Source organism: Halictus rubicundus, chromosome 12 (genome assembly GCF_050948215.1).
Source record: "Halictus rubicundus isolate RS-2024b chromosome 12, iyHalRubi1_principal, whole genome shotgun sequence".
NCBI lineage: Eukaryota > Metazoa > Arthropoda > Insecta > Hymenoptera > Halictidae > Halictus > Halictus rubicundus.
In genome coordinates, this window is record NC_135160.1 from 12,939,664 (window position 1) to 12,966,735 (window position 27,072).

The 27,072-nt window shown below is 43.0% G+C and overlaps 1 protein-coding gene across 1 annotated transcript in view; it reads right to left on the reverse strand.

Annotated features, from left to right (window-relative positions):
* Positions 1–4,497: 4,497 nt before the first annotated feature.
* Positions 4,498–27,072, reverse strand: part of LOC143359888 (uncharacterized) — a 38,380-nt gene continuing 15,805 nt past the window's right edge. Inside the window, exons 3-5 of the mRNA XM_076798225.1 lie at positions 14,676–14,794; positions 7,771–7,864; positions 4,498–4,736 (exon numbers count right to left, since the gene is read on the reverse strand). Of these exons, the coding sequence (XP_076654340.1) occupies positions 4,569–4,736; positions 7,771–7,864; positions 14,676–14,794 (381 nt within the window). The 3' untranslated portion in view covers positions 4,498–4,568. The remainder of the gene's footprint in view (positions 4,737–7,770; positions 7,865–14,675; positions 14,795–27,072) is intronic.

The following is a 27,072-nucleotide window of genomic DNA, read 5'->3' on the forward strand; positions in this document are numbered from 1 at the left end:
GAAGAAAATTATGCACACATCGATCGACAAAACCCTTAGAGCCTCGGTACCAAAATATTAGTCATTCTGGATATTTATTTGACCGGGGATCTTTGTGCGAAATAAACATTTTTCAAGTCGGTTGTAAAACACAGATAAGAATATACTTCTTCGTTTAATCATTTTGAGAAGTCGAAAATCGTGTATATTCTTACATTAAAACCCTTAGAGCCTCGGTACCAAAATATTAGTCATTTTGGATACTTATTTGACCGTGGATCTTTGTGCGAAATAAACATTTTTCAAGTCGGTTGTAAAACACAGATAAGAATATACTTCTTCGTTTAATCATTCTAAGAAGTCGAAAATCGTGTATATTCTTGCATTCTCAGAATGTTCTCGCAGTTTTGTGTTTCACCGACTGATTTTTGAGATGCGAAAGTCTAATGTGTGCGGAGACGCCGCTCTGAGGGTAAAATTTGAAAATTCGACGATTGCTATGCGACTATAACTTGAAATCTTGGGATAACGTTAAAATAATTTTGGCCAGAAAAAGAGAACGGGTTTCCAGCCCACTGCGGAGCGGTACGTTGGTTTGAGCGGTGCTAACGCGGCAAGCTCGCATAAACGCAAAGCGCACCAAGCCCGAAAACACCTCGCGAAAACCGACTACGCTACAAAGCTACCCCGTTCGCACATTGCTCCAAAGTGCAGTTCCAGCTGTGCAACAATTCGGGAAATCGGAAAAGAGCCGCCCCTATCCGCATCTCCATTATCCAACCTTTCTATTGTCTGTTCTATGTCTTCTCTGTTAAAACTGCTTTAACGATACCCATTTTTGTTATTACTACACTACGGATCTTTATGCAAAACAAAAATTTTCCCAGCTCAGTGCGAGACACGGAAATCAGACAAAAGTGAGTTTTGTCTTTTAACCATTTGAAAACAGTGTAAATTGTCTTGACGGCTTTTTATTTCGTCTACTCATTTTTGTTACAAATGCATAAAATCCGCAGTCTTATTACTCTTTTAATTTTATTATGTTTTAATGTTTTAATTGGACTGTCATCGCAGCGACGTGTGTGTAGAATGCATACGGAGAAAGAAGCGATGGAACAAACGTGAACAATAAACAAATCCTAAAACTTTTAAAGAGAGGATCACCGGGGAAGCATCCTGCACAAGATGCAAAAAGTTGCATTCCGATTGGCCTACCCGTTGCAGAGTAATCGCTGAGTACAGTGGTTTCTCTGTATATGTCGCCAAGGCCTGGATGACAAACGTCGCGGAATTATCCCCACTACCGCGGGTCCCAGAGGACGCCGGGGAGTGTAAGGTCACGTGGATCAAAGAATAGTATCTCCTGGACTGTATAGGACGCTGGCAAGACCCGTGTTGTTGACATATATCGAGAATTCACTGTAATCGACACCGAATTAACTAATTTCCTCCTTTTCAAAGATAAACTTTATGACCGCTGTACATGCTAGCAAACAGTTTGCACGGTGCATGATTAAAAAGTTGATATTGGAGAAAGCGTGGAAAACACTTCCGTTGAAAGCGAAGGAATTAGCGAAGAGGAGAGAACAATAGCAGAGGACATTGAAGGAGCTGTCACCGCATTGCATTGGAGACCAGAATGCTGTGATTGCGGTAACGATGATGTAATGGAATGATTTCAATGCGATAAAGACGATGGATCTGACTGAATCATGTAACACCCGCGGACATACATTTTCCATGAGATGGGATATCAAATGGAAATAGCAATGATGCATCAATCTTGTTGATTCTGATTTGAATACATGTAATTTAATACACCGAAATGAGTGTTCTCTTATTCGGACACTTTTGTGTCGTTGTTGATGCGGATATGGGAGGCTCCGTTGAGCGGATTTTTGTCTTTAATTAACGTAATTGTCTGTGTTTAGTTTCCTTTTTTTTTTTTTTTTTAATAAATTCAATCAATTGAAAGCAATGCAACAGATTTTTAAAATTCTTGCAATGCTTTTACTGTTCTGCATTCGATCTTGTACTAGTCATTAAGCATCGAATCCGCAGTATACTTATTACCATGACCTCGAAAGAAGACATCTGTCAGTGCAGTCATAATAACCGTGCACCCCGCTGCCTATGCTGCGAAGCTGAGTTAGTATGGGGTGGACAGCTATTACGAAAATCAGGTTTTGTTCTACTGCAGAAACAAATAGTTCAACATTCAGAACATTAATTACCCCCAAGCATTAGAACATGCTGTTAGTTTCCTTGGTGCATCGATGAACACACGAACAGAATTCGAGCAGAACTGTTTTCGCCTGACAATCGAGACATCGATGTCTCCTCGCGAATAACCACAAAACGACAATAAAATATCTTTTTATTGTTTAATCGAACGGGGGATCAATTCAGGCGGAAGCGTCGTCATAGAAAAATGTTCATCGACGAACAGAATTTGAGCAGAACTGTTCTCGCCTGACAATCGAGACATCGATGTCTCCTCGCGAATAACCACAAAACGACAATAAAATATCTTTTTATTGTTTAATCAAATGGGGGATCAATTCAGGCGGAAGCGTCGTCATAGAAAAATGTTCATCGACGAACAGAATTTGAGCAGAACTGTTCTCGCCTGACAATCGAGACATCGATGTCTCCTCGCGAATAACCACAAAACAACAATAAAATATCTTTTTATTGTTTAATCAAATGGGGGATCAATTCAGGCGGAAGCGTCGTCATAGAAAAATGTTCATCGACGAACAGAATTTGAGCAGAACTGTTCTCGCCTGACAATCGAGACATCGATGTCTCCTCGCGAATAACCAGAAATGAATAGAAATAGATCAGGTTTTTATTTTGGAACAGCACGAGGGATGAATTCGCGTGGAAACATCGGAAAATCAATTGCAACACGGCGGAGCTCGTTGAACACCGGAAACTGCTTTTTTTCGCTCCATCTTCGATGGAATCGTAGTTGGAGTCCGACCCAGTTATCAGACTCGCTCTGTATAGTTAGGATAAAGTAACGTGAAAACAGATTTTGCTTAGCCAGAATCGCATTTCAAACCAGTGTGTCGTTCGTGACCGCAACGCCGAACGAATCGAATGGAATCGGATCGAATCGAATCGAATCGCGTCGTATCGAATCGTCTTCGGCTATGGGTCGCGAGAGCAGAGTGTACCGATGTCAACGGCAACGTTAACACTGGAACTACCTAAACCTGACTTAGACTTATCCCTTTATGATAACAGCGAGATTGCGTTTGCTCAGGTTTCATACGATTTTTATGGTAACATGTACTCCAAAGAAGAGAATAACTTTTTTAAAATTGCTCCAAATGACTTCAATCTTTTTTAGATGTTAGACCAACTAGTTTGCTCGAGAATGACTAAACAAACATTTTTTTAGATTGCGATTTTTCAACCTTTTTATCCGAGCCTATAACTTATATGCACACTGACAATTTCATCGGTCAATGTTGCAATGAGCTACAAACATTTCAAAATGATCACATAAGGGCGAAATTCCCTGGCAAGGGTCGAAAATCTGCGACTTTCGCCCTTGAACTCTCATCTTGAGACGTTTGTAGTTCATTGCCACGTTGACCGATTTCGTCGAAATTTTCAGTATGCATGTAAGTTACCGAAATCAACAAAACGCATATTTAAAATGATCGTTACAGGCTCAGATAAAATGTTAAAGTTGAAAAATCATAATTTTTTCATTTCTTTATCATTCCAACCAATTGCAATCTAAAAAAATGTTCAGTCATTCTCTAGCAAACTAGTTGGTCTAACATGTAAGAAAGATTCAAGTCACTTGGACCAATTTTAAAAAAGTTATTCCGCTTGGAAAGGTGTCAACACACTTTCCGCCGGCACCGTATATTAAAAAATTTCTCGTGAAAACGTTTTCGTAGTTTCACTGACCGTGAAAGAAGAAATCAGTCATTTTCACTGGTTCGGTAGTTCTAGTGTTAACGACGTTCGCGACGTCAACGTTAACGCCGGAGGTTTCGCTTGAACGGTGGACGAGATGCACCGGCGCATCGCCGAAGGGAGCTGCATAGGAAACCGTGGCGGCGCTCGTCGTTGCTCTCTCGTCGCCCTGTCCCTTTCAGTGACGACCTTACATGCTAATACTTTGGAAAATCGTTTCTCTTTACCTTTTTTCATTTTCTCTTTTTTTTTTTGGTATCCTCGATCACCTTTTGTATACACGATTTCTCCGGTATCGTTCGTCGCTAAATTACAAACTATTTATATCTTCATTCGATCTAAGTTTTAAACACTACCTTTGGACGTTTGACATTTGCTTTTTGTTCGCGGGGTGTTGCTCGTCGTTGTTTTGGCCCGCCACTTCTACAGACTCGCTCGTTGTAAGCTCGGATCGCGACAGCGACAACGACGACGACGACCGACGATGACGATGACGATGCTGAATGACGAGCGCGAAGCGGACACCGAGGGGAACGGAAGAGGACGCACATTCCTTTTTCTCTCCTTTTTCGATTTTCCTTTCCTCCTCCCCCCGTTCACGCATAGTGCTCGCAATCCCCACGCTCGGACAGCGTGGGCGTGGACGGACACTAGGAGGTGTTCGCATACTCGTAGGCCTTTTCGTAGTCCCGCCGGCGAATCACCGCGAAGTGAGTCATTTGGAAGGTGTTGGTCTTTTTACAGCCACGCTCCAACGTGCCCGTCATACTGTAGCCCATGTTGAAGTCGCTCGACGAGACGTTCGACGTCAGGTACAACTGCCGACAGAAAGAAACCAGGCTCGTTCAGACCCCGAGTAACAAATACATCTGATCTGCAGTGATTTCTCTATATATGTCGCCGAGGCCTGGACGTTATACGTCGCGGAATTATCCCCACTACCGCGCAGGGTATAAGCACCAGAGGCCTCGGACGCCGGGAGTGTAAATCAGCGTGGATCGAAGAATAGTATCTTCTGGACGATATCTGTCACTGGCAGGACCCGTTTTGTTGACATATATCGAGAATTCACTGTATACTGCTTTGTAATAGCGACAAGACTACGACTATTCAAACCTCGGACCAGTTTTGTTCCAACGTGTGCTTCAATGAAGAAGTTCATTCAAAAATTTCTGATGGAAACATTCTTAATTTGAGTAACTGTGGAGGAAAAGATTAGGGATCAGTCGTGTTGACTGGTTCGGTGGTTCTTGTGTTAATGATATCATCGAACGGAGAAAAATTAGTGAACCTTGGCCCTTAACTCTTTCCAGCTCGATGATACATTAGGTGTTTTCTTTGGTCTCTTTTCACCACGGGTGACATGTCTGAAGTTATGGCAATTCTGTTCCCAGTTTAGAAAAATGTTTCGCCTGGAAAGGGTTAAGGGGCACAATGTTTGCTCGGACTACGAGGCATCATACCTTTCGAGAATTCTGTGAAACATTTTCTGACACATGATTCATGGCTGAGGATTTTTTACAGTAACCTAATCTAATAACCTGGTTTCCGATTATTATGATTTTTAAGCCTCGAAGATAAAGCACTGGTATTAACGTGTTAATAAACTTTGCTGTCGCGTTCGAGATCAACGTTGGTTTTCTCGCTGGCCGAAATACAGCGAATCACAAAAGTGTCCGCACGGATGAATTTTATTCAACCTGATTTTACTGCTTCTCATGCAACGCTAACGTTCCTGAAGAAATCGTGCCGTAAGCATTCCCGAAGACCGTCGATTGGAAAAGGAAAAATCGGGATCTTTTTATCTAACAAGGAAAATATGCCTCGCATTACATTTCACATCAAATTAGATATTTATAATTTTCATGTTACAAAAAACTTTTATTCAATTAGCTCATTTCTATTCTAGAAATATATAAATAAATATGTGAAAGAAATACGATAGAGGTTATGTAAATTTATCGTATTCCTTTTAAAACTCATTTTGAGTTGGATATGTATTGCGCATGTCTGTAGAACAACATGGCGGATTGACAGTTGATAAGAGTAGAGACACAAAAGAGAGAAAAGCGACGCGCATCGCAAAATCTAATTGATTAGGATTGTCACTTTCTTACATAAATCTTTGTGGAATAATAGCTTTTAATGTCGTTTCTTGCGTTTACAGGTAAGAGTGTAACCAATGTAAATAATGTAAATAATTGTAAATAGCGAATAAAAAACTTTAATCCTGTGTTTACAGCGAAACTCAGTTTGGTTATTATTTCCTCAAGATAAATTAAAGAACGAAAGGATAAACTTATTATATATATATAGAAATATATTCTATATTTCTTTATTTTAATTTTCATAGTCCCTGATAGAAAAGATACAAGGAATTTGTAAATTGCAAGGAAAGGTGCTGTACAGGAGAACAAAACGAATATGTTTTGGAAAGATTGACGTCTTGATTTCGTTGTGAATAATAGCTTCGAGTGCGACGGATTAATATCGAATTTATTAAACCAAAGCACTTGAGACAAGACCGTCGAATATAACGAGACTCGAGTATGCCGATCGTCGTTTTACCGAGAGATTAGGTATCCGTGGTTGATCTAACCGCGTCCACGATATAATACGACCTATGTGCAGAAGGAAGCAGACGCTGGCGCGCACGTATTCGTGCCGTTCTACGTGTGCTGCTGACGGTCGCGCTTTAGCGTCATAAATTTCTATGTCGTCCATACGTTACACCGTCGCCGGCACAATAGAAGCCACTTTAGGATTTGGGTCATTCGGAAAAGCCCAGGTTTCGCTGGCTTCGCCACCCTTCGCCTCGCCTTGCCTCGCCTTGCCTCGCCTCGCCTCGCCTCGCCTCGCCCCTTCGTCCCCACGTTCTCCAGAGTCTACGGCGTGCTATCCGAAAGAAACTCCATCCGTTTCACCGCGTCGATATCAGACAAGATTTAATGGTCCTGCGGCTCGGCTCCCTGCACCCTTGTCTATCTGTCTGCCGAATTTCGTCGAGCGAACGCCTTCACGCGGGCAATTCAACAACAATTGAACGGAGGCTCGAGCATTTGCATTTTGACGGGCGAGAAGTACGAGTTGAATCGCACGGAAAATTTTAGAACACGTTTCAGGTAGCCCAGAGCCACTAGAAGTGATTTACAGTGATTTCTCTGTATATGTCGCCGAGACCTAGAGGATAAATGTCGCGGAACTATCCCCTCTACCTCGGTAGTGACTCGGAGAGTCCTCGGACGCCGAGGAGTGTAAACATTACTGGGGGCATGTCTCCTGCACGATACTAGTCTCTGGCAGGACCCGTGTTGCTGACGTATATCGAGAATTCACTGTATCGCACGCAAAGTGATTAATCGACGCGGATCTTTATACGAAATAAATGTGTTCTAGGTGTGGTATTATTTTTACATAACAACTTGGACAAACCGATGGATTTCTTCGTGACAGCACCACGAGATTTGAGCCGTTCAGTGCAAAAATGGTGCAAGCCAGTTAACCCTTAACGGACCAGTGTCAGTCATATAAGTGTCATGGCAGTTTTGCTTATGTATAATATAAATATCTTCCTTTCTATATTCGATATAAAACAGTTTTGAGTCCACAGTTCCTGTTCGTAAGTAGCTTGGACCTGGTGGGAAGTAAACTCGAAACACTTCCGGACCAGTTGAGGGTTAATAATTGGATAACGAGGAGCCAAGCAACCGTTCGCAATAATATCCAAGGATATTTGTCTTGCGCGAGCCAGGCTAAATATTGACTTGCACCAGTTTTGCGCTGAACACTTGTTACGTACCCGGGCGGAAGGCGCGAGAAACGTGAAAGGTCTCGTAGTAGATGACGGTGTACCTTGAAATCGGGATCGGTAGTCATTCGCTTAAAGGAACCGATGATGTAAAGCGTGCCTGTCCCGGAGTCCACCATTTTCGCCTCGGTGCTGTACCTGGAACACACGGGTCGTTCGATTCAGTGAACACGGACGACACACGCACTCCCAATCGCCGGGACATTCCCGATGATCGAGTATTATAATTACGCGTCGAAATCGCGAGCGTCGGCGTCGCGTCGCGTCGCGTCGAACGGGAATATTCGCGAGTTTCGAGGGTTAGGTATTTCCGCGATACGCTCGAAAATGTTCCAGCTGTCGGCGACATCCGACAGGTCGGCCCTCGGCGAACAAACGCGCGTTCAGTCGGCCCTCGTAAGCGTTTTATCGTCTCGTAAATCGGTAATGCGATTAGCGTTGCCGGGGCGCGACACGGGGGTGAGAGCAGGGCGGCTAGAGTAGCTTGTTCCGCTTTTATTTTTTTTTTCCCCCGACCCGATATTTCACGCCCATTCGATCTGGATTACGTTAGTTCCCGAGGAGGTCCGGCACGAGCGAGTTGCACGCGCGGAAAATCCGCGTGACGGAAACGGAAAGCTTCCGGGTCAAGCTCCGGATCGGAACCGGTTAATCAAGGCGATCGATTACCCGATAACAATGATCCAACGATTTCGATGACTTTTCGATGTGTAAATAGACAGCGGACCTTTATGCATAATAAAATTTGTCTGCCTAAATCGCAACGAACTAGAACGAAATAGAAATTTATTTTCTTTTCTAATACGTTCGGTAAGCTGAAAATAATATAATAGTATGTTTCTGATGTCTTTACTGTTTCAAATTACACCTACTCGTTTTTGTCATAAATGCATAAAATCCGCTGTCCAGTTATAAACCTTAACAACTTTTTCCATTGGTGATAGTGGCGGTCTCGCTCAGTTTTCGAAATATTCGCGAAACCGTAGTCTCTCCGTAACTGTCGCATCGTCGGGCCAGCCGAGCGACAGTTATAGCAGAGGTGCTGCTTTCTTTGCAGCGCGCCGAACGTGGAGAAGGGCAGCGAATGAAAAAGAAAGTTTAGAAAGATTAGAAGAAAGTTTAGAAGAAACTTTCTTCGCTTATTAAACGAGCAATTGTAACCCTAACTGTGTACAGGGTGTATAAAAATTATATGTCACGAGCATCATAGCGTGATTCTACACCTCCGGATCGGTGGAGATCTGTGAAAAAAATGCACCGCAAAATTCATTTTGACCTCGAAACTTAAGGTCAAAGTATCGAAAAATTGGAGTGATGAGTACTATACGATGCAATAAAAGAAAATTTTTCGACACTTTGACCTTGATTTCCAAGGTCAAGGTGAATTTTGCGGTGCATTTTTTTAACAGATTTCCACCGATCTAGAGATGTAGAATCACGCTATGGTGGTCGTGACATATAATTTTTATACACCCCGTACAGTGAATGCTCGATATTTGTCACAACATCTTGTCAGCGTTGTGTATCGTCACGGAGTATCCCCCTTGGTAGTGGGAATAATTCCGCGACCTTTATCACCCAGGCCTTGGTGACATATATAATCACAATACAGAGTTTACTCTATATATGTCCCAAATGCCTAGCCGATAAAAGTCCCAGAAGTATCCCCACTGCCGTAAACCTTGTGAAGGGCCAAGAATCTCGGGAAACCTCGATCGCCGAGGAGTATAAGATCGAGTGGATCAAAGAATGGTATCTCCTGGCCGATATATGTCCAGACCCATGTTTTGGACATATATCGAGTAAACGCTGTATATCGTGTTGGGTGTCATTTTAATTAGAAAAACGAGACGAATACGACGGTAAAGTGTTATAAAAAAAAAGTAAAAATTATAAAATTAGCAATCTCTTGCTCCGTTTGCGTAGTGCGCTTTGCACCGATACTCGACCCGCCGCACAGTGGGCAATTTGGACGAAATCGGATTCAAAATCAAGGAACTTTCGATAGGAATGAGGTAGAGCGATGAAATTTTTTTTAAATGAAAGCTGCAACTTTGTAGAATATGCGAAAAATAGGGAGATTGTGGTACGAACGCTTTTTAACCTTGAGAAAATTCGTTAAACTTGCACAATTTCAAGAAAATTGTGGTTTTTCCAATACCACGCGCGGAAAAATTGTTTCTTAACGTGCTATACATCATTCCCCATAGATTTTTTCACGCTGATTTCAAATCTGGTCTCAAAATTTGTCTACGACCTGAGGATTTCGCAAAAAATAGATTTCTGTGACAAAAACTAATGAAATCATTTTTTCGTTGAAATGATTCGATGGTAATAATCTCCCTATTTTTCCCATATTCTACAAAGTTTCAGCTTTAATTAAAAAAAAAAAAATGTCATCGCTCTACCTCATTTCTATCGAAAGTTCTTTGATCTTGAATCCGATTTCGTCCAAATTGCCCACTGTGCGGCGTCGCGAATGTAGGAGAAGGAGAATGAAGGAAAAAGTAGTTCAATTTGTACGATATATATCCGAAAATGAATGAAATCGGGGGGAGGTAGTTCTGCAGGCCCGGCGCAGAACTACCTCCTTTTATTTAATGAATAAAACAGCGCCGGGAAGAAACATCGGGACGGGACGGCGGAGTGAAAAGGGAAAGGGAAAGGGAAAGGGAAGGGGGGAGGGAAAAACGGCGGAGGTTCGACCGTTTTCGGAAGCGGAAGAAGCGGATGAAGCACGAGCGTGGGTGGAGAAGGTGCGCGTACGATATGGGCGAGCCGTGTGAGAGAATGAGAGACTATAAGAGACCGTGGGAGAGCGTGAGTGGGCAGAGCAGCATAGTTCAGAGGAGAGGAGAGGAGAGGGAGAGGGAGAGGGAGAGGGAGAGGGTTCCCTGGTGGCTCGAGGGGCTTATTCCGGCGAGCGGTTCAGTCGGCGACGATCATTAAAAGTTTAAACGCCCTCCATTGAAGTGCGGCGGATCCAACACTCGGTTTAAAATCCACTATGGCTGGTGCTTTGACTTTTCCTCCGGTCCTCGATTCGCTTCACAAAGGAAACTGCCTGCCGGAGCACCCTTTCGATGCTCGATCGGGGCCGCTTCATGACGCGTTATGCACGATCATCGATCCCCCCCGAACGGCTGATTCGCCGGACGCGATCATGATCCAGTCACCCGAAACGTTTAACCCTTAACGGCCCGGAAGTGTTTCAAGTTTGCTTCCCACCAGGTCCAAAAGCTATTTTTCATACGAAACTGTGGACTCAGCGTTTTTATATCGAGTATAGAAACGAAAATATTTATATTTTAGTGAGAATTTATTAATATACAGGGTGGTTGGTAACTGGTGGTACAAGCGGAAAGGGGGTGATTCTACGCGAAAAAAGAAGTCGAAAATATAGAATAAAAATTTTTCGTTTGAGGTTTTGTTTTCGAGAAAATCGAATTTAAAGATCCGTCGGATTCGCGTGCTTTAGTATGCGCAGAAAGTAGAATTGGTAGGTCATGATCAGACGCAGTAGACAATTCCTATCGAATAACACCCGCATTGGCTGCATTTTGAAACTCAATGTTCTCGAAAACAAAGCCTCAAACGAAAAATTTTTATTCTATATTTTCGACTTCTTTCTTCGCGTAGAATCACCCCCTTTCCGCTTGTACCACCAGTTACCAACCACCCTGTATATATTCAGAGTAATAGGATAACCAGATGATTTAAATTTGATTTTTGCCGCCACATACGCGGCATTGGACTCGATAAGTGTCATACCGCTTATATGGCAGCATTGGTCCGTTAAGGGTTAACACGGTCGCTAGCATAATTCTTGTCGTTGCCCACATTCACCGTTAAAATCATCATAATTACATTCACCGTAATGTTAAACATAGTGCACCTCTGCGAAATACAAAACAATTGAAACCTTTGTTAGACAGTCTTCGTGACGTCTCTGAATAGTAAGCTGAGTGCTAGACTTTGAACAGTGTATAAAATTAATTAAGCTATATTCACACATGTGTGACGGTGTCACGTTGTCACAATTTTTCCTCTATTTTGGAAAATTAATTTGGTCCATAACACAGTTATACGAACTGAACTTTGCAGGTTCGATTGCTAGACTGCGGATTTTATACAATTACAATAAAAACGAGTTGTTGCAATTTGAAACGGTAGAAACATCCAGATAGATCACGTCGATGTATTATTTTCAATTTGTTATGTATTAAAGAAAGAAAGAAACTTTTAAATGCAATTGATGCAGGCTACTTTTACTTTGCAGAAAGATCCACAGTCTGTCGATTACAATGACCATATTGCTCCGACTTTGTAGGAGTTTTTGGAGATAATTGTTCGGAGGTCAACATAGCAACCGTTCGAGAGTTTCGTTTTTCCGCAGAGTTGAATGGACTGGAATTCGTTAACGCGTTCGCTGCCGAGCGACATTTTCAAAAACGGTTCCACCACGCCAACAAATTTTAGTTAATTAATTCTAAAATAAAAATACAAAACACGTATTTATGGGGAAAAATTGTTGTGTTTTGTTCTAATCCCCAAAGCCAGATACCTTCAAAGAACATGAAAATACTGGCGCCTAAGTAGAAAATACTGGCGCCTAAACACAAACATCGACCTACGAGATAACTCGTTGTTGCCAGCGAACATGTTAAGATCCTCGCGAAGGTGACGTAGAAATGTACTAAAACGAACGTAATCATTCGTCTTCCGTACACATCAGCCACAAATTCTGGCATTGAAAAACATTTAGACATTCCCGATTCGACTTTTAAATCTTTCGAAAAAGCTATATCGATTCCGAACCATTAAACCCTGACGCGGGACCGCAGTGCAACGTTCCGACCCCGTTCGTCGACCCGTTGCAAAATCGACGGCTCATAAATTCGAGAGCACAATCGAGATAAAAGAATGATCAGCCGGTAGACAACAGCGAGTAGTCGAAACAGTGACGCGGAGGATAAGACAATCAGACAAAATCTAGTCAGACAAAGGTGAAGGAAGATTGCGCGATAAAGCGTGTACACGACACCGCAGAATTATACAAATATTAGGTTCAAGTCGTAAACAGACGTCGAAACAAACATTGTTCGAGTTAATCGCGAGAAGCAGAAGCTAAGTAAAAAATACACAATGTTTTTACAGTCTTCGGACTAGTGAATTCTATGGTAAATGCCAGATTATCTATGCACGATTCTAAACCGCAGTCCAATCAAGGCTGATTTTAGCTGCGAACTATAACGCTGCATTTTATCGCTCGATGATTCATCGAGCTCAAGTGCCGTGATAAATGTCAGCACTCTCAAGGCCGTGAAATTCATAAGTAATAGCAACGATATTCGACTGCCACAGCTGTTTCAGTGTGGGAGAGGCTGGGAGATTGTAAGCAGAAATAAATTATTATGCAAAATAAAAAAATGAATCAATTGCGGACGCAGGAGCCTCTCAGGAATATTTCTTTTTAACACTAGGTTTACAGAAACAATTCACGTTACTCTGTAAACATAACAAGAAGGTTTTTTCCAGTAATATTTACCCGAAGAAATACAGTTGAATACAGTGAATTCTCGATATATGTCAACACAAATGACACATGTTATGCTCACACTCCTCGCTCATAATTCCGCGACATTTATCGCCCAGGCCTTTGCGACATATACAGAGAAATCAGTGTAATCCCTCACGGGTGCATCTTTGCAATCTCAGTAAGCGTAAATTAAAAATATTCGTTACTTCGACGGGTCCCTCGAACCTAGTGTTAAAATATTAAAAAATTTCAAATCACATATCAAAATTACTTAATTCTTTTAGTCTCTCTACCGTTTCAAATCTCTCTTACTAATTTTTCTCGTGAGTGCATAAACTCCACAGTCCACCCACAAGTAACAGCAACGACATTCGATTATCCGAATGCAGGAGAGAGGACCGAGAATTGGTGGACCGAAAAATAATGGGGAACAAAAGGAAATTGTCATCGATTCATTTAGTAAGTGCAACGATACTCGAGTCTCTCGATTGTTTCGCTGGGGGGGGGGGGGGGGAGAGTATCGGTGGTTCGAAAAATAATGGGAAACGCAGGGAAATGGTCAGTTCGGAACGCGTCGAGCGCGGGCGCGAGAACTCGCGCGAATAACCTGATAATCCGTAGCTGCGAAAGGGAAACAAGGGGACAGCGAAGTTTCGGACGCGCGTTGTCCCTGTAATTCTCGAGTGACGGCCATACGTACGGCAGATAGAGCGGCTGCAACGAGGAATAGACAATTCCGGCCACGTACCCGGCAAAAGCTCGAATTTCGGCCGCGCTGGGAATACGATTACAGGGAGAGCGTCGCGACGACGACGTAACCCTGCCGTACGTGTCCTATCCGGGCGCCGCGGCGCCGAAACGCGAACTGCTCCAGGACGGTGCAGCGCAACGCCTGTTTTCTTGGAGAACCAACAGATATACCGGGTATTTCCGAAGTAAGAGACCGAACAGTGACTCTGACAATTCGAAAAGATGTAATCACATTTTTTTGCTCGACGCCCCGTTTTCGAGAAAAACGCCTACTACTCGCAGTGAGTAGAATCGGTCATGGTCAGACCCATCAGCATTATAGTAAGGTCTCGGATATTGTAAAACTGTGTCAACATGGAGCAACTTTCTTGTTGCCTTCTTCTTCTTCTTCTTCTTCTTCCATTCGATAAAAAATGAAGAAGACAATAGGAGGCGATAAAAAGTTGCTCCACGTAGCTTCTTCAGCGTGAAAAATTTAGCGGAATGGAGGATCCTATGCTAACGTCTCTAAACGTCGTCGCTCGGCGTTGTTCGAAGCTGTTTTCCGCGGCTGTTTCAGAAGGGAAATCCAGGCAATAAAAGTTCCGAAGCCGCGCAGAGGCCGGCCAGCTCGACACGGACTCGCGATTTACGACTTGCGACTTACCACTTACCACTTACCTCCTGGTCCCAGCGACTTCGACGACCTTGCACCGACTCCGGCTCCACCAGAACAGCGACAACGTCCAGTAGGAACTGCTCGCGCTTCTCGCCCAGCCCTCCTCCGGGAACAGGAGCACCTGCGACAGACGGACAAACGGTGAATCGCGTTGAAAATCGTCTGACTCATTCACGTCTCCGACTGTGGCAAGTTTGAAATCATTTAAAAATCCTACGGTGCCGATATTCTTAACACGTTGCGTACCGCTCACGAGTTTTCTCTCGAAAAGACATTTTTTCTCGAGTTTGCCCAAAAACCTGCGGTCCCTGGCGCATGTCTTACTAATTTTTTCTCTTTTACGTTTCACCCAGCCGATGTCTGCATGAATCCAAAAAATTCGTGATATATTAATAATATTGCTTTATTCAGCCTTGCAGCCAAGAATTGGGCTCGGTTTACAATATCCTGTAATTACAACAAAATAAAACTATCTTCCCTCTCCCTTTCTCTCTCTGACTCACTCATCCCTACTCTGACCACTATTATATTCTGCCTATTCCTATTCTTATCCCGATTATTGCACCATTTCCTACTATGTTACCTCTGGTTTACGCTTCATTACATTTAACTCTTTGCGGCTAGGTGGGTTAAAAACTATCCCACCTTTTGCTTAGCTTTTCATGCGTGGTGGGATATATTTTAACCCACCTCGAAAAGTTGATGTTACTCATAGTCATACGGTTTAATATTTTATTTAAAGTTTTTCATTCAGTTGGCAATGCTATGTACCAATGGTAAATGCGGAAATAAGTGGAAAAAGAATGTATACAAATCAAAACGCATCAGTAGGTGTGCTGCTGTGATTAAGTTTGGCGCAGTTTGACGCAGTGAATTCGCAAAATTCTACGCAACGAAGGTTTTTATTTTCTTTAACACTAGGTTTACGAAGCACTAAAAATGACTATTTTACATTACTTTATAAAAACAACGTGAATGTATCGATCAAAGTTTGTAGCCATTTCTTGAATAATATATACCCAAAGAAATCATTTCGTTAAATAATTGCTCATGGATGCATTTTCACAATCTCAATATTCGCAATTTAAAAATATTAGAATCCGTCATTTTGACGGGTCCCGTAAACCTAGTGTTAAAAGCGTGTTGCTCAAAGAGTTAAATTTCTGCTCTCTTATCTCTCTACTTTCTCAACTTTTGGATCCACGCTTCGACATTCGTATCTATCCTCCATTTCCCTTGCATTCTCTTGTAAGATGCTCCAGATTACCATACCTGTCCCCACACAGAGACTCGTGGTCTATTAATCGGTGGCTTCAACTCCCTCGAGGATCTTGCATACTCAACAACGTCGGGAAAGAAGCTGGACGATAATTAAGCGAACACAATCCACATCACCGTGGTAGGACCAGGAGAACGGTAGACGCGACATCGGTTAACTTTCGCGATCATTGTCACGCTTGTTCGCGCGACATCAATTTCAATTTCGCTCAGCCGGCAACCGTGCGAAGCGTCGCGCGCTTTTCCGACGGCTCGAGACGAGAATGCTTGATGACCGAACCGCTAACGACGCCTGTGTTTCCCAGTGTAGCAGCGGCGGTAGATCGAAAATCGTTTCTCGGGTCGAGTGAACAAAGCGCGACAGGACGCGACACGCGGGTTGGCAGTCGTCGACGAGAGGCGACGCGACGCGACGCGACGCGACGTTGGGCGCAAGGTCCATACGTCGTCCATACGTCGCGTGCGGCGGTTATCGAGCGCGGCTACGACGCTCCACGATGGATAGCAGCTCCTCGTTAACACCCCCTCCCTTCCGCTTCGTATCGCTCGACGACAACGCGCTCCGGATTCCGTCTGTCGCGCTCGAAAGATTAATCGCCGCGCGCCGCGCCCCTGGGATCCTCCTCTTAACTCGCGCCGGAGAAGCTGGACGACTGTAAACTATAACGCGCGATTTCAGGAAAGATTCCCAGCTGATCGGCTCCTCGGCCCAGGAACCCTCCCACTATCCTAATTTCCATACGTTGTTCCAATCGGAGCAGTCCTGCAGTTCCCATACACAGGGAATCAGGTTTCGATCCCTTTCATCTGCTTACAATTGTTTTGGCACACCCTGTACGTAGACTGCGGATCTTTATGCAAAATGGAAAATTTATGCATTAACTGCGTTTGAATAGGTTTAGAATGATATGTGGATTGTCCCTTCTTGTAATCCAATAGCGTGCCCATCGAAGGGCGCGTGATACTGTGTCGACGGACGCGTCTGATCATGATCCGACCATTCTACTGAATCATTCTTCTTGCGCTTTAACTAGTGTTCCTGATTTCTCAACATTTTTTCATTTCTTGAGAAATGAGAAATAAGACTATGTTTCTCGAGAATTCTCGAGGATTTTTAATAAAATAAAAAAATATTGGGAACTTTTACCAAACCTTTATAAAGTGAAACTTTACGCTTTTCTTTTGTTTCTTCTTTAATAACAACAAGAAACTCATTACTCGATTCAGTATTCAGTTTTTCTACAGTTTTAAATACGAATCTAAAAGAATTTTAAATGAGAAATAATCTATTATAAAATTTCGCGAGAAATTTTCGAGAAAGAATTCTCGAAAAGGAACACTAGCTTTAACACTTTGACTGCCCAACTAGAAACCTCAAAGACTCCATAAAATCGAAGTAAGTTATTGAATGAAATAAAAATTGAAAAACTTAAATGTATGATATTGTGTAGTCCTCCAACTTTCTTGCGTTTTACAGATCCTAATCAAATTTGATACAACGAATATATTAACATAAAAATTCATTTTAAAACCTGGAGAAATAATTCCGTCATCCATATGTGGATGACATGGCAGTCAACGTGTTAATATTGGATTGTATGCGTGTATGCTAAAAATGAACAACTACAATTTGAAACAGCGAATAGATCGAAAGAATTGAAAAGTGTCGATACAGTAAAGTCTTGATCTAAGCCCAATCCTCGGGGCCGTGCTGTGACATAGATCGTGTAGGACTACTATTTTCTTAAGACCACTAAATACAGTTCAAATTACATCGTGTTTAGTATCATTTTAATCAGAAAAATGCCACAAATAAGCTGCTGAAAGTCCCATAAAGAAATAATGAAAAATAAAGAAGTTTTGATTGTAATTTGATTAGTAGAGGTTCACACCGATATTCCCGACCCGGTATCGGACTACACGGCATGTTTACTCCCCCCAGTGAAGGAAGGTTTAGGCGAACTGACTAAGATCGTGTAGCTCCGTTCAACTATGATCAAGACTGTACTGTACATTACTTTCGGTTTGCTCAAATTAAAGACAGAAAAATACGTTTAAGCGGCTCTCGCTTCTCGCTGCGGACGCAGACAATTTTTAGTTTGTATAAAAATCTGCAGTTTATAAACGTTGAAAATCTACGGGAGGTCGATAAGTAACGTGTTAGAGCTATACATGACTCTACAGTGTCCTAAAAGAGTATTCGAAGCGGTTTCGCGATATTTCCGGAAGAACGTGAAAATTGCGAGAGGAATTATAGAGGACGGTTAATTGGTCGGCAAGCGGAAAGGTTGAACGAGAATATCGCGTCTCGCTAATCGTTGGTCAACCGGTTATTCGATCCGCCGGAGAAATTGTTCCGGAAGCCGCGGCTCGTGGAATCTGCAGACCGAATTCCAAAACGCGACGACGACGACGACGACGACGTCGGCGCCGCTGCAGAAAAACGACGCCCCGTTTTTCGCGAGCATCGTCCGAGAGAGCAGGAAAGCCGAAACTACGAAAGTGGAGAGAATAAAGTCGTAACGCGAACCGGATCGCGTTGTACCTCCAAATTGCGTTTCCTGCGAATTTTCCGAGAGCATGCGCCCTCGGCCTCGACCCCGTATCCGACCCTCCGTTGTTCCGCGGCTACAAAAAGGGAAAACTTTCATCGAATTCGCGAGCCGTTCGAGAGGTCGGCCATTCAGCCCCCGGAACAATCCTTCATCCCCTTCTTCCCAGGGAGGATCGATCCAGGAATTTTCCACGGAGAGACTCCTGGAAGCAGGCCTCGCTTCGATCGCGATCCCTATCCACGTTTGCTTAACCTTTTTCTAGTCTTTCAGGCCTTCCTGACCCTTTTAGAGGGTCCCGTTCGGCCGAAGGGAATTTCAAGGTGCAGAAAATTCTGCGAGAATTCGCTCGTGGACTGTGTGCACGTCTTGTATATTCTGCAATTCTTTTCATCTTAATTAAGCCTGTTTATTTGAGGCTATTTATGAGACTTCCAATGCTGTATCAAGAAGGAAGCTTAGAAACTGTCTTTTATGTAATAACTCTAAAGAAAATTATTAGATTACTTTAGTGGGGAAAATAGATAGAAAATAGATTACTTTACTTAGATTACTTTAATGATTGGATTACTTTACTTGAGTTGTGGATTCACGTTTGAAATTGCTATTACTGCTCAAGGGTCTAGCACTACTATCCCTTGCACTACTATTAGTTTGTGATCATAATGATTAGAAATTCTTCAGAATTCCATAGAAAGGATCTATTATCCCCTTGCACTACTATTTATTTTTTGATCGTAAGGATTAGAAATTCTTCAGAATTCCATAGAAAGGATCTATTAACCCCTTGCACTACTATTCATTTTGTGATCATAATGATTAGAAACTCTTCAGAATTCCATAGAAAGGATCTATTAACCCCTTGCACTACTATTTATTTTGTGATCGCAACAATTAGAAATTCTCCAGAATTCCACAGAAAGGATCTATTATCCCCTTGCACTACTATTTATCTTGTGATCATAATGATTAGAAATTCTTCAGAATTCCATAGAAAGGATCTATTAACCCCTTGCACTATTTATTTTGTGATCGTAACGATTAGAAACTCTTCAGAATTCCATAGAAAGGATCTATTAACTATTCCATAGATGGAATCGTTCAGAATTCCATGGAAAAAGAAAAAGGTAGTTTATATTCATTGTATGAGTATGTTTTCTCGAAAGGACATTGCAGGGCAACAAGATTAGCCACGGATCACACCCTCCCAAAAATTACAAATAATGTTACAGATAATGTGTAAACTGTGGATTTCATGCATTTATGACAAAAATGGGTAAGCAGAATTTCAAGCAGTGGACATATTAAAAAGATTTAAGGGCACCACCGTATTGGTTTCAGCTTAATAAAATAACGAAAGAAAGAAATGTTTATTTCGCTCCTGCGTCTTGCAATCAACGCCAATATTTTTTCTTTTGCATAGAGATCCGCAGTCTAATAACGTGTATCAAATGTCACCGACTCGTTTCCGTCATAAATGCATAAACCCCGCCAGTTGAACGACGACAAAAATTCCAGATTCTCGTGCGAGAAGGCGACGCAGTGAAAAAGAAATGCAGCGATGAATCAGGGATGGAATGCAAGGCAAAGCTAAAGCGCATAGGGGTTGGTTATCGGGAAGTTGAGGTGCGCCTGGACCGGGTCTAGACATCGTCCGAAAAGGGGGGGTTGGTCAAAGTACCCGGTAGTCCCGACGAAATTTCCATCCCTTTGGGATCGGGTTGTTCTGGAGGACCTGGATCGTCGCAGCAGTCGTGCCTTCGATCGAGAAGGTCGCAGGGGGTCGGTAGGGTCGTTTCCCCCCGGAACAAAGTGCACCGGATATTTTCTGGGTTAGTCGAGGAGGCAGCCGCTGTTATGGCCGATAAATACGTGCGCGTGTACCGGGCCGTCTGCTCAAGTTGTATGCAGCGAAATACAGGCTCGCCTAAGTACACTGGGGGGTGGTAGGGGGTGAGGGGAGCTTGCCTAGATTAAATCCGGCTTTCTACGAAATCCCAGAAATCGCGAGGGCGCGCACCGATCCGTGGGACGACGCGTCGTAGAGCGTCGTCGAGGCCCCGAGAGACGCCCGACGGTCAGCAATACTTTACACCTGCCACGCTGCAGACCTAATTAGACGCGACGGGCTTAATCTTGCGCGCGTAATGGGATCGCCGAACGAAACGGGTCGCCTGCGATCTCTCCTCTCTCGGACGTTCACGCGGGCCAGGGACCAGGACTCGATCGATACTCCGGCGCAAGCACCGGGGCCGTCCTTTTCATTTTCCGAAGATTGTACCCTGAAGATCGTTTCGTTTCACCGAACCGTGTTTGTTCCGCTTCGACTTCGATATCCCACCGATTCTGCTCTTACTCTCTCTCCCTTATCGTCGAGTAATGACTAGATCGTGGACTTGCACGGAGCGAGAAGCACGTTACTGGAACCAACTTCGATTACTGTGTAAATAATGAAAAATATCGCGGGTAAAAATCGAATCGTTTCGCGAGGGACGTTGTTTGATTGGTTTGTTCGTGGGAGGGTGCGTAGGGCACAGGTCAAATTTGTTTTTCTACGTGGAAGCATATTTTTTTATTAGGTCAGTCGATCCAGCTCTTAATTCTGTTTGAAAAAGTATTAACCTATTAACCCTTTGAAACATTTCTTCCGACATATTTCCCTTCTATACAGGGTGAGTCACCAAACGTTTGCACCTCAAATATCTTTGTTGTTTCTAAAGATACGTAAAATATGGCGAGGACAAAGTTGAATGGTACAATAGGGCTGACACGATGCCAAAAAAAAATTTTGTTTTTATGTCATTTTTTTGGAGATATCAAGGTCACCTTGACTTTTTTAAATGGAACCACCCTTTTCTAAACACCTACAATGATAGTCCCTTTCATTAGGAATTCAGTGACTATAATTAGTCCAAGGTTGTTCAAGGTCAAGGACAGAAAAAACGTATGAAACTAAAATATGGAAGCAGAATACCTGTATTTTATAATTGTATAATTGGGCCATGATTAGTGAATGTTGCTTCGTCCGTGAACAAGACATTAGAAAACAATGAATGATTTTGAAGCAATCCCCATTGACAAAAGTTAATTCTATTTTGAAAATCATTACTGTATATTTTTTTCATGTTATACGTACGAAAATGGTGCAATTTACTCGTACAATACTCAAGTGTTTGGTAATTTATTAAATACAAATAAATTTAATAATGTGAAAAATATTTTGAATAGTGATACAGCAATTTTTACAGTCGCCTTACAGTCGCCATTCGAGTGCTAACGGTTAATACCTAGAAATTATTAGTTCAGACGGTATTTTAACTGCAATTATTCGAGGTAGCGTAACTGTAATAACTTGAGCTAACCCTTAACGGACCAATGCCAATTTACTTACTGGGTCGAATGCCGCGTACATTGCGGCAAAAATCAAATTAATTAATAATATAAATACTTAAATTTATCTCTCTCTATATATATATAGATTTATGTTTAGGTCAAGTTTACGTTCAAGTTAGTGATAAGTCAGGTGTAACTGAAAATGGAAAAGCGGCGTAGGAAGGGGGGAATTGATGTAACAATTTGTAACCCCTAGGGGAACCAAATAAAGTTTATATTAATATAATATTTAAATTCATAATACAAATATTTTCCTTTCTATACTCGATATAAAAATGTTGAGTCCGCTTCGTACGAAAAATAGCTTGGTGGGAAGTAAACTTGAAATACTTCCGGACCGTTAAGGGTTAAAATCGCGGGGGACGAAATTTCCATGATTTTCTCGAAGAACACGTTAGCGCCTGTCGCTAAAATTTTTCCCAAATTCCAGGCTTGCCTTTAATGTTTTAAAACGGGCGTCACATAGTTTCTCGTCCGTCCAGGACATTTTCTGGCGAATCGCGATCGCAGCGACTACAGTCGCAGGAATTTGAGTTTGAGCGACGCGGTCGCCGAGATTAAAACTACGGAGCCCGACAGTATTCGATCCGTTTAACCGAGGAACGCTGCAAAGTTCTCCGAATCCAAACGGAATAGACGAATCGCTTCCCCCCTCCCCTTCTTCTTCCTTTCCCTTCTTTCCTACCCTCTTGGATTTAATAAACTCCGCGGTCGGCTCCTCGGACTCGAACGATTCTTGCCTCGAGAGAGAGAGAGAGAGAGAGAGAGAGAGAGAGAGAGAGAGACAGAGAGAGAGAGAGAGAGAGAGAGAGAGAGTCAATCTCTGGGAACGGCTCTTACGAGGAGGACTGCTCCCGCGGAGTGCTCGCGGTCCAATTTCGACGGATCGCTTTGAGGCACCGTTGCCGCAACTATCTCCGAACCGAAACGGTTTCTTTTCAACCGATTTTCTCCGTCCCGATCTACTCCCTCGAGTGGCACCGGTCCAACACCGCTCCGAACTCGGCCGGTCCACGCCCGTCGATCCATCGATCGTAAATGCCGCACTGGTGACTTGATTGGACAGGCCAATCAGGAAGCTTTCTTCCATTTTGATCGTTTCTCAGATATTCCAGCCGTGTGGGGTCAATATCTCACTTGACACACGACGTCGTTTCCCGGTTCAATTTAAGACACCGGGTACAGCGAATTCTCGATACTTGTCAACGACGCGGGTCTTGCCAGCGACATACATCGTTCAGGAGACAGAAATTGTAGAAATATATTGTATCAATAGCAGGATTTTAATAAGTCGGAAAATAATGCAACAGATGGATTTAGATGGTTAAAATATTTTCACTGTTTTGATTTACTGAATCTGGAAAAGAAGGTGTCTGATCAGTTACCGATTCTCCCTGACAGACTAGTGGTATTGTATGGTAATTAGGGTGATCGGATACCTACCTTCTTACCCTATTAAAAACCAACATATGTTTTGTAAGCTAAGATTTAATCCGCCACTGTATATATTGTTCATGTAAATACTCATATGTTTATATTATTGATAAAACGAACGGGACGATGAAAGGACGAGCAGTCTCGTCAGGTCCGATACCGGAGAAAGACGTGTTGTTAATAAATGATTTTATGCTTCCCGTCTGTTGAAATTCCTTACAGTTTTAAAAAAAGTTATTTAAGTTCTCCTATATATACAGTGATTTCTCTATATATGTAGCCAAGGCCTGGACGATAATGGACCATGAAGCTCGAGAGTGTAAACACTCGGGTAGGTCTCCTGCACGATACAGGACGCTGGCAAGACCCGTGTTGTTGACAAATATCGTGAACGAGTCCTAAATGAGTCGTAAATAAACCCACAGTCTAGTGACGAGTATGTGATCGATGACCAAAACCGTTCACTGTACTTTACCCTGCAATTGCGACTAAAGCGACACAGAAGAGGTTCGGACTTTTGCAATAAATTAGAATAATCGACTCCCTTATTAGTGCGCCTAACATTTCAACCTCGCCATTGCCACGCAGCTATCGCGGGGAAGAAAGAAATGTTCGCCGGCGTTATCGGCGCTCCGGCAGGGTTTATCGCGACGTAAACGTGGCCTAACGGGGCGCAATTATGCGGCGCTTCGTCGATCCGTTACCGTGGAGATCGAGACGAGAGCAAACGGCTTGAACGTGACTCGATCACGCGTGTAATCATCGGGCCGGATCCTCTCCGCTCGGCTATACGCGAGATTCGCGGGATCCGCGGGATCCACGAGATCCACGAGTGGTTAAACGGAAACGGGTTACGGTTGACGAGTGACAGAAGGGTAGGAGAGGGTGCGGAGGCCCACGGATAACGCGGAAAACGCACGCGGAGACCAGAAATACCCGGGGTGCGGGTCGGAGCGCGCCGGTCTAGAGGCTTGAACAAAGGAGGGTCGTTAGAAACAAGTGGCGCCGATTAAAAACGCCGACGCCACTCGCTCGGATGCATCGACAAACACGCGACGGCCGACGTCGACGTCAACGCGGACGACGCGTTGTTCCTCGAGCAACGTTATTTTTCACCTCTCTCTCTCTCTCTCTCTCTCTCTCTTTCCCGGTTTCCCATCGTTCCGACGATCGACGATCGACGATCGCTCTATCCCCCCGCAGAAAATATCGCTCGCAGCTCGGAAGTTGGCACGGCCGCCTGTGGATTCGTCCCAAATAGGATATCAGCGCCGGTATCAATAAATATTGATAATACCGCTCAAATATCGACGAGCTTGCTCGCATTTCGCTCGTGGCCAATATGCGCGTCTTCATATACGAAAACTACCGCTATTTGTGTCTGCACGATTCTGATGTTACCTCTTCGAGATCATCTTCTCTCATTGATTTTATCGGATTCTTCGGAGCTGATTCAACATGTTACCGGAAGCCCGTTAGTCTCAGTGCCAGTATCAAGAAAGAACTACAAAAGCTCCTTTTGTGAAAACAATCCAGGAAGGAACGATGGGGTCATGTTCCCCGAGGGTGGCTTGTTGGTTCACGAGCAAAACAGCCATTGCTGTTCTAAAATCTATTAAACAGGGGTCGGTAAGTAACGCGTCGAGGGCGATCTTTGTGCACAGACCCATAGAAACCAGCCACCCCTATTCCCCTTATACCTACCCCAAACGATGTTAGTCACACGCATCGAGCACCGAGTGTTCAAGACAGCGAAGATCCCGGACCGGGAAATTCAAAAAATTATGAAACTGTGGTGGTATGTACTGCGTATGTAGGTGAGTATCACGAGATTTGTTTTGCTGTCCAACTTCGCTTCAAGGGGGTGAAATCGCGTCCTTGAAAACTAGGTTATTTTTCGATTTTGTGACTCGCAAACTACCGGTTGGGAAAAAAGTTTCCAGACGGAAATTGTTTTTTTGTAATGAGGAGTAACGCATTTATTAATTCTCTGTACAATTAGAAACCAAATCGGAAACTATACGAACTTTCAAGAGTCACTCTTAAAGTGTATTTGAATAGCAAACAAAAATCGTGAGATACAGTGATTTCTCTGTGTATGTCGCTAAGACTTGGATGATAAATGTCGCAGAACTATCCCCACTACCGGACGCCTACGAGTGTAAACATAACACAGCTAGGATATGACCCTGGACGATACACGACGTTGGTAAGACCCGCGTTGTTGACATATATCGAGAATTCACTGTACAGTATTTTCTCGATTTTTGTCGCAAATACCTGGCTGATAAAAGTCGCAGAACTATCCCCACTACCGCGGTGTATACCCCGTGAGTGGTCTCAAAAATCGCGAAGCCTCGGACACCGAAGGTCAAAGAATAATAGTATCTCCTGGACGATACATGTCGCTGGTAAGACCGCGTTGCTTCCGTGTTGCTGACATATATCGAGAATTCACTGTACATATTTAAATATGGGCGCTACATATCTCGAAAAAGTTTCATGATTTCTAAAATTTCCTTGGAACCATTCCTTGTAGGGTTTTAGGGACGATTAGGACAATTTGGGACCGTGTTGTTGACATATATCGAGAATTCACTGTACATATTTAAATACGCGCGCTACATATCTCGAAAAAGTTCCATGATTTTTAGAATTTCCTTGGAATCATTCCTCGTAAGTTTTGAGGAACGATTAGGACAATTTGGGACCGTGTTGTTGACATATATCGAGAATTCACTGTACATATTTAAATACGCGGGCTACATATCTCGAAAAAGTTCCATGATTTTTAGAATTTCCTTGGAATCATTCCTTGCAAGTTTTAACACTAGATTTACGGGACCCGTCAAAATGACGGATTCTAATATTTCTAATTCAGGAATATTGATATTGCAAACATGGATCCACGAGGAATTATTTAACAAATTGATTTCTCTAGGTATACATTATTCAAAAAATGGCTACAGATTTTAATAGATATATTCACGTTATTTTTATAAGGAAATGTAAAATAGTCATTTTTAGAGCTCCGTAAACCTAGTGTTAAGGGACGAATAGGACAAATTGGGACCGTGCTGTTGACATATATCGAGAATTCACTGTACATATTTAAATATGCGCGCTACATATCTCGAAAAAGTTCCATGATTTCTAAAATTTTCTTGGAATCATTCCTTGTAAGTTTTAAGGGACGATTAGGACAATCTGAGACCGTGTTGTTGACATATATCGAGAATTTACTGTACATATTTACATACGCGCGCTACATATCTCGAAAAAGTTCCACGATTTCTAAAATTTTCTTGGAATCATTCCTTGTAAGTTTTAAGGGACGATTAGGACAATCTGAGACCGTGTTGTTGACATATATCGAGAATTCACTGTACATATTTAAATACGCGCGCTACATATCTCGAAAAAGTTCCATGATTTCTAAAATTTCCTTGGAACCATTCCTTACAAGTTTTAAGGGACGATTAGGACAATTCGGAGCACAGGAGGGTCGTCCACATTTCGGCACGATCCCTGTGTGATCCAGAGAGCTTCGAATGACACCGGGGAAAAAGCTCGTGGAGCGAGAAGATGGTTGATCGAGAAGCGAACCGGAGGGCGTAGTTGGCGGTTCCGGTCCGTCGCCGGAATCCCGAGGAAAAATTCGTCATTTCCGCAGCTGCGGCGGTAACGTCCTGCGACCTACATCAACGAGAGCGCGAGGATACATTATTACTATCATCGGAAA